The sequence below is a fragment of the Toxorhynchites rutilus genome, chromosome 1, assembly GCF_029784135.1.
Source record: "Toxorhynchites rutilus septentrionalis strain SRP chromosome 1, ASM2978413v1, whole genome shotgun sequence".
In the NCBI taxonomy this organism is placed as follows: Eukaryota; Metazoa; Arthropoda; class Insecta; order Diptera; family Culicidae; genus Toxorhynchites; species Toxorhynchites rutilus.
In genome coordinates this window covers 185,633,370-185,642,169 of record NC_073744.1, presented here as the reverse complement: position 1 = coordinate 185,642,169, position 8,800 = coordinate 185,633,370, and the positions used below count along the sequence as shown (strand labels likewise).

General features: G+C 40.0%; 1 protein-coding gene across 3 annotated transcripts; it reads right to left on the bottom strand.

Moving 5' to 3' along the window:
* Positions 1-5,226: 5,226 nt before the first annotated feature.
* Positions 5,227-7,053, bottom strand: LOC129773847 (UV excision repair protein RAD23 homolog B-like). Of its 3 annotated transcripts, none has more exons than XM_055777507.1 (3): positions 6,896-7,053; positions 6,302-6,815; positions 5,227-6,241 (listed from the first exon to the last, which is right to left on the bottom strand). In XM_055777507.1, the coding sequence occupies exons 2-3, from the start codon at positions 6,756-6,758 to the stop codon at positions 5,682-5,684; spliced, it is 1,017 nt and encodes a 338-aa protein (XP_055633482.1). In that variant the 5' UTR covers positions 6,759-6,815; positions 6,896-7,053; the 3' UTR covers positions 5,227-5,681. The 3 variants fall into 3 exon arrangements, with proteins under 3 accessions (XP_055633482.1, XP_055633489.1, XP_055633495.1); XM_055777514.1 differs by having other exon boundaries at positions 6,302-6,812; positions 6,896-7,048; XM_055777520.1 differs by having other exon boundaries at positions 6,302-6,799; positions 6,896-7,043.
* Positions 7,054-8,800: the final 1,747 nt, after the last annotated feature.

The window sequence follows — 8,800 nt, the reverse complement described above, 5'->3', positions numbered from 1 at the left end:
TGAATTATTTGTTTGGTCAAATAATTCAGTACAATTCTGTAAAAACCATCGGGTAAGCCTGATGGCCCCGTGCGACTTTTTTTTTTGTTTCCCTAGTTGAAGTTGCCACTTCGTGGAAAAAGATTTCAGTCAATCGATGAGATCAAAGAGAATGTTACGAGGGAACTAAAAACCATCCTTTCGTTGGCCTACCAGGGATGCATGGAGGACTGGGTCAAGCAATGATACATGTGTGTAGCTTCAAATGAATCGTATTGTGAAAGAGATAAAATGAATTTGCCTAAAATTTAACTCTATTTTTTTATTTAAAACATCCCGGTACTCTCTGATCATAGGGTACGTAAAAATGGATTTTTAGACAAAAAGTCGGTATCAAATTTTACCTTGTCAAGCGTAGGGTAGGATCAAATTTGTTTACGCAGATAAATTTGCCCGTAATTTGATGATTTGGCAAGGGATCTCTAGTTGTGGAACGACAACAATGGTTGACATCACTGGGGCAACAATTACAAGGAGGGGTGTCTTCAAAACAGGATTTTGCCATTCATTCTATCACACAATGGTCCAGTGAAGTTCTGGCCTGATTTGACAAGCTACCATTACAGCCGGGATGGCATCAATAAGGAGAACAAAATCGACTTCATTGAAAAAACTATCAATCCACCAAATTGTTTAGATTTTCGAGAGATATTGGACAATATCAAAGGCAAATTGAAGAAATGTGGCAGAACCATCAAAAATACAATTGAAATGCACCACTTTTCCAAGAAGATGGCAAAATCACACGAATAGTTCGAAAATTTATCCGAACATATGACGAATAATTTTCATGTTTTTTAACATTCAAGTTTTTTTTTCTTCTATTCTCTATTTTTGAGACTTTCAGCCTCCTGGGCTGGTTCGTAGCGTCATTCTGCAACGCATACAAAACAAAATTCTTCGTATGATACTAAACTCTCCTCCCAGAATGCGAAATTCGGAGACACATCAGCTGGCCGGTATTAAAACCTTGGATGAAATTATCAATAACAATTGTATGAAATTTGAACAGAGTTGCGCTCTCTCAATACACGGAATAATACAAAATCTGTATGATTATGCTACCTGACTTTTCATCTGCAATCTAAAAACTATTCCTATGCCAGGACCTAACGTTTGCATTAAAAAATGGTCTTTCTTCGGATGTTGATAAAAAAAATGAAACCAGAGGTGAAGCGTGACCAACTGAGCTACCTGTTCAATGTCATTTGCAACATCAAAACAACTGTATTGCGATGACAGATTTTAACATTTTTATTTCTCAACATTTATCTATACAGTAAAAAACTGTTTTTGTGCGGTTTGTTATGCGAATTATTTTTGTGCGATTTTTTTGGTGCGACTTTTTTGTGCGGTATTTGAAAAAAATGAAGTCATCGGTCATTTTTTCCATCTTTGATATGAATTTCATCGCTCTACATAGGGACTGTGTCAGCTTATTCCTATTCTCATGTTTTGTTTTGTTTGTTTTATGGTTTCAGTAGGAGCAAAGACTTGATTTTATGATCTGCGCAAGTGAGTAGGCCGCTTATTAAAGTGAAGAAGGAAATCGAATGTTGATCACGAATGGAATCATTAGGATTTGGGTTATTTTCTTGAGGAAACTTTTTTTATGCGATCCCTTTTCACCGCACAACAAAAAGTTTTTTTTTCAAATTGTGTAGCGAACACGATCACCCGCACAAAAACAGAGCGCAAACTTATCAATAATTTCCCCATAAAATAAAAGCATCTGCATTATCTCATAAAGGAAACCTTTTTCCACAGTCATCATCATAATTCCGAATAACCGTTTCTGGTCAGATCTCGACCGCAAATAATTCTTGATCCGTCGAAAAACAAAAAAAGTTCTTTCAACGGATTCCGTTGTATTAGGCAATGTCAGTATCATTCTGGCCAGCCGTTTCGGAGAAGGTTTGATGCAGGTTTTGTCCAACAATAATCGGAATTATGACCATAATTTAGAAAGAACCGTCAGCTTTTTATAAAGCTTTGCTTCATCGAATTTAGAGTTGTATGAAATGAACATTTTCAAATTCCCAGTAGGGAATGCGACATCGAAGTCGGCAATTTTTTCGTGATTCAACAAAGCGACGAATTTGCATTCATCTAGTTCCTTAAATCCTTTCGTCATTTCGTCAATAGTTTTGTCTATAATCGATTCATATAAACGACGACAATTGATGTCGTTTCTGTCATTCATATAGCGAATTCGTTTTTAAAACTGAGTCAGTGCCAAACTGACTCTGTAATAAAAAAACGTTTTCAGTTTCACGAATGCGGTGGTTTGTTGGTGTGCGTTATATAGTCTGATTTGTTTATATTTACGACGGCAAATGTACAGTGTCGACGTCTGGTGGTGATATTAGTGCTTGGGAGGTAAATTGTTCTCCATCAGATCAGAAGGGCCAAGTGCAGTGTAAACATATAAAAGTTTGAATGAAAATTTTTACTTAATATTGTTTGATTACCTAACACATGTAGTTCTGACACTCACTTAACCATTTGTCGATGCATTTCCTGTTTGTTCCACAAATAATTACTATTATAATATAAAATCATCATTAGACACAGTTTTCGTTCAATATTCTGCGATATCGAAAAAAAAACTTTTATTTAATCACACAAAATAAATATTCGATACGTTAAAGTAAATTTTCATTCATAATTTTGATTTTGAAATTTATTCCACCTGAATATCCATCATTATTTTCACCTCCCAATGAAAGCACACGTAGCTTAATGCCGTCTACTCTACTCTTCAAAATCAGAATCCGAATTGGATTACGATTCCAATAATACAAAAGCAAAAGCAGCAGGTTTTCCATTTTCATAGTCTTTATTTTTAGATTTTCCAAAACAATATTCGGAACTTGACAGTTCAGTATAGTTGTATTGGTGAACCCGAGTGCCAACCCGTGAAACATCTCAGTGCGAAACTAACAGCTTTCGGGGCGAACTAGTGCGACACTGAGTGCGAAACTGAGTGAATAAAAAAACGTTTTGACAGCAGTTAGTGCGGCACTGGGGTTGAAACTGAACAAAAACGAATTCGCTAATAGTTTCGCCAGATACATCAATTGCATCTTTGAGCGTATTATCGAAATGATGATCTGCTTTGAGCTCCTATATAGAAGCAAAGCAAGCCTTGACGTTACGCACAAATTCTACTACGTATAATTCCTTTTCCAAAATTCCGTATGTGCAAAAATATTCGCAAAAAGTTTTTGTAAGAATACAGAGTTGAACTCAAGCATGAATGCGTGGAGACCTCTGGTTGTAGTAAAAAGTTTCCGCATCTGCGGCCAAGGTAAATCTCACCCAAACGTTTATTGATAGGTGCATAATTCAAAACAACTATTTTTGCAAACATTCGGTTTTTTGGTCTCCATAAATTGCTTCAATGTCTCGCTGCGTTTTGATGACTGCGAGAAAAATGCCGCATAAGATGAGATCGTATTGAAAGCCTTGTCGTTTTCTTGTTTTTTGTGCACGAGTGAAGCAAAACCAAGTTCAATACGTGTGCGCGACAGTAAATATATCCAGTGAATAACCGTTGTTTCACCAATGTTTGCAAACCAGATTTATCTCCGGACATTACAGTAGCGCCATCGTAGCTTTGGGCCACAATTTTGTCAGCATTAAGACCAAAACGCATCTATTTCACCCACATGTCCGGCCAATGCAGCGGCTGTTTTGAAACGTAAGTAGAAAACTGAGCCAACCGAGCTGAGATTCAAGTTGTCGAATGAACAACATCGATAAAAACGCTTGAATTAAGTCCACACATCAACGAAAGAACACCACCACATCCACAGAAATAATGAATGAATTTGTTCGTTTATATCACGCTCGTTCGAGGTGTTTGGTGCTGTGTACTCTCGCGGTCTCGTGGTCTCTCTTAAATTTCAATGACGTCAGAAGGAGAAAAAGAAACAGAAATGAGAACGAACAGAAATAACTACGAACAAACACTGAAGAGTGTGTATCTCCCATCGTTTCATCGGTTTTGTTCAGCAGACAACATTGAACCTGAAACGTCATTTTTACGCAAAGCGGCGCATTAGTAGTAGTAATCGTTTCATACGTAGTTGACTGTGTTTGGATGACGGCGGGTTCAGATGAAAGGTTTGAACCCGGTAGTCATTACTGCTTATTCCGTAGCTTTAAGGTTGCGTTGCGTGCGAATTGAGTGATGTAATCAAGTATAGCTATCAGATTACATTCTTCACGGTGCGCTTGAGTTTCACCACAATAAAAAATATACTAAGGTTATTTGGGATAATATAGAAATTAGAAAAAAACCATCGATAATTCCTCATTCATGTTACAAATGTGAAATAATACGCACTTTTTTCTGAGATTGCCTTCCTGTCCTATGAACAGTTTAAACAGGCGAACGAGACGCCTCTAACTGAAACAGATAATTGAGTTTGATAAACTTCCCATGGAAGGTGATTTTATTAGCTTACTTGCAAAAAAATTCTACGCCCTCGCGAGCGGCCTTCCAATAGTTAACTGCAACATTCGCCATGGCGGACGAAAACATGCGTGTAGGCATGTTTTTGAGTTCTTTCTTGGTTTTATTTATCAATTCCTTCTCAGAAAATAGTTGGAGTAGATCTTACGCTTCAGGTTTGCCCACATATTCTCGATGGGACGCAGCTTGGGGACGTTGAGCGGTTTCGCCGAATTGAATACCACATCGATATTCAGCCGCTCCATCTCCGCCAACGTTCGTTTCGAGTAGTGAGCCGACGCCAGATCCGACCAGAACATCGCGTTTTCGCTTTTATGATATTTCTTGATGAACGACGCAACTTCCGGCAGGTACTCCGTACTATAAATTTCCCCGTTCCCGGCCGGTCCCGAGCTGAAGAAGAGCGGTATTGACATCCCTTGATTGTCAGCCACAGCAGCACCTTCTTGAGGAACTTGGTGTGTGAAATAAACTTCATTTCGGAGCTCACTTCCTTCGTGCGGGAAGTAAAATACGAAGTGCCCTGCCAGTCGTTCTCATGAAAAATCGGCAATTTTTGTCCATTTTTTTTAATGCAAACGTTATGTAGGACAATATAGGTAAATATATTATTTTAAACAACATTGAATAATTTTATTCTCGTCCTAACCCCAATGTGATGTGATATTCACTACGCGATGACATAAAGAACATCCAAACGCAACGTGTACAATTTTTAAATTTTATCGGGCAAAAATCTTTCAAGAATTGGAGGATAGCAATATTAGAGCTCTTTTTATATAAAAAAAAAGTTTACAGGCAGTCACCTGCGCTGAATGAGGAAATAAAACTAAGTGTTTATTAACTGTTGATTTTTTTCCGTTCTCATCTGTTCAATGAGCTACATAATCGTATTTTCCATATCATTCATGCTTTGCTTCGACCAACATTTGCCTTAGGAGCGACATATCGTTGGCTAGAGGGAAGTGAGTGAATAATGAAGTGTGAACAATGGGGGAATCTAGAAGAAGCGGTGGAAGGGGTGAACAATGGTCAAAAAGAATATCAAAATAAACAATGTTTCTTGTTTCTAGGAGAATGAAAAAAGTCTCAGATGGAGCGGAAAAAAACCTAGCGCTTACTTGTAAACATTGTTCCGCTGCTGCGCGGTCATGGCTACTGTCTAGTCATCGTCATCCAAATTCTGCGAAACCAGGAATTCCGCCGCTTGGTACTCGTTACGCTCGCACGCGATATACGCTTGAATGACAAGATGTTCCGGATAGCCGAGCGCCTTCAGCCGATCAATCGCATCCATGTCGGTCGGAGTCAAACTGTCCACCATCGCGGCCGCTGTCGTTTCCAGCTCACGATGCACCCCCGATCGACCCTCGGGCCCATCGGTACCCTCGTTGATCAGCGCTAAGAACTCTACCTGATTCTCCGAAATGATACGCATCAGATCCGGATTGGTGGATTGGATCTTCTGGAGTAAATGCGGCAACAGGCTGGGATCATCCTGGAGAAGATGCTTCATGTCAGCGAAAACCGGATGCTCCCGCAGGAAAGCAAGTCTGCTTTCCTGGGACGCTGAGGAAGGCAGGGTTCCTCCACCTCCACCACCGCCACCACTTCCCATGGAGCTGGTCGCGATTTCAGACAGCAAATATTCCACCGCACGATCCGGGTTGTTGTCACAGATCTCCAGCGCGATGCGTGCTTCCTCCTCGGAGTAGCCCATTTCTGTTGGAATAAAATACATCGCATAAAGCAAATATCATCTATTACCCTATTTCTGCTAACCTTTTATTCGCTGTATCTTAATTTGAATATCATCCTGCTGTGGCTCTTCATCTGTGATATCTTCCTTCGGTTTTTCCTCTTCCTTGGGTTTTTCCGTGGCTGCCGCCGGGGTGGCAGCAGCTGCAGCAGTAGTTTCATTTTTCACCGCAGTGGCCGCCGCACTGGCGGCTGGTGCATTTGAAGCAGACGACGAAGTAGCCGTATCGGCTGCCGGAGCTGCTGCCGTTGGCTTCTTGTTCATAACCACAACAAACTTCTTATTGTCGAGATCGTACTGACTAAGCGGATGTTCGTCTTCCATGATTTTACCCAAATAGATCAGGCGCTGTCGCTCGACCGGATAGTCCTGCTTGCTCTCCTGGAAGAACTTCTCCTTCAGCGTCCGCACGGTGTCCTTTTCCACGTCCACTTCGACGTGGAACGCCTCCTGCTTCAATGTTTTGATGGTGATTTTCATCGTTGGTGGCACACTTTCTTTCCTCGGTACCTGCCCGTAGACTGGAATAGAAAGCTGCTATCGAAAAATATAAAAGCCAACGAATAATTTCCACTATAATTAAACGTTCAACTTCGCCATCAGTTGAACTAGCTTACCTTACACAGGGGAAAGAATCTCAAATCACCGGATAAAACGTAATTTTGTTTGTCCCAAAGCTCAAAATTTGCACTCGTAAATGATTTTCATATTTCCAATTTGACAGCAGGTCCGCAACCCACACGCACACTCGCAGCACTGAATGTTTCCGTCCTGTTTTGTCACACTCGCTCAGTGGGGCAGGTATCTTTTGTTTCGCGAAGGGTACCGCGACAGCGGGACAACGAATGTCACCGAGGGAGTGGACACAGGGGATGCGCCGAGGAGAATGTGCTCAGACGAATCAAGACGTTAGGAAACCAAAAGGAGGATTGTAGCTAGAGATGTACAAATCAGGGGTAACATGCCGCATTTCGAAACAAGTGATTTTTGCTCGTTTCGAACACTTTTGCCATCATGGATTTTGAAGCGAGCTAGAAGCGAGAAAAACGAATAAGGCAGTAGTAGAGTTTCGAGCAAAATTTGGCATTACGTAACATTGTCTACGAGCACAAATTATGGTCTACGAGCACAAATTATGGGACAGTTTAAAAAATGCATCTAATAAGCGAGGCACCCCGGTGCGGAAAGTTTTGGAGTGGAAAAAGTACATGTACTCATTTTCCGTAGACCTTAAAATGGGTATATCCAGTGTAGTGATGGAACTCACTACATCGGGTATCTTGAATTTATCGAAAAAATATTGCTTTGTTTCATTAACCCATTTTATGCCAAGAGTTCGAAAAATCGAACAGCAACTTTGATAATTTTCATGGCTTTAAACCTTATGGTAAGGTTAGTCTATTGGCTACCACTACCCAGTTCCAAACATAATCGAGCAGTCATTGGCCCGATGTCGACCGAAACGAAGTAACATGCTACAAAAGTGCTGGAATCTACCTCCGCCTTACCCCCCGCAGGCTGCACTATATATAGTTGAACTATAATTGTATGCAATTTTTTGGTACTGAGCGAAACGGCATCACTGTAGAGATTGCTTTTTCTCTTTCTCTCTAAATTGTCATTCAAAATATAACAGAGAATCGAGAACTAAATTTTGTAAGCAAGGATAATTTTGATATTTAATTATAAAATATAAATTATGTTTCCTTGATTAATTTCAGTAACAAATTCAATAACACGGAGACAAAATACAGGCGAAATTTGTGGTGAACGCAGCTAGTCTTTGTTGATATATCGCGTCAAAGGAAGGAAAGCAGCAGCAACAGCAGAAATGTATAAATGAAAATGAAAGAATAGCGGTGATCTGAATGGAATGAAAACGGAGTTTGCAGCTTCGGTAAAGTATTGTTTTTGGGATCAGACCAAAGCGCTCATCTCACCATAATCACCAACAACAACTTCAACACGAACGTAACCAATTTGAATACCCGTAAGTATGACTGGTTTTAATTTTAACTTATGATATGAATTTTGATCTCTTAATTTCATTTCAGAATAAAAAACTCATCCATCTCAACAGTCATGATTCCCCACGAAGTTAGGTGTGTCTGCTAGAGGGAACGAAAGGGACACAAATAATTGAGCCGACTGCGATTCCGATGAAGAAATTTGTAGCTGACGGGAGTTTACTGATGACGGTATAATCGCTGCGAATAGTATACATCAACAGTGCACAATTGTATGAATTTATTATAAATAAATATTTGTAAACAACGCAATTTTTTGTTTTTTTTTTGCTTAACATTAAACTTTTTGAAAACACACAGCCATAAAAACGGTTGAGCAGTACTGCAATCGGTCGACGCGGTGCCAGATTGGCACAGGTTTGGCTTGAAATTGGTTGTCGAATACGAAGGGTAGGTCGACAAAATCGTTGCAAAATGGCACGATATCGGTATCGTTGTCGACACCGTTTGTTGGGACCAATTCGACACAACAATGTAGAGTGGGTAACTGTCAAT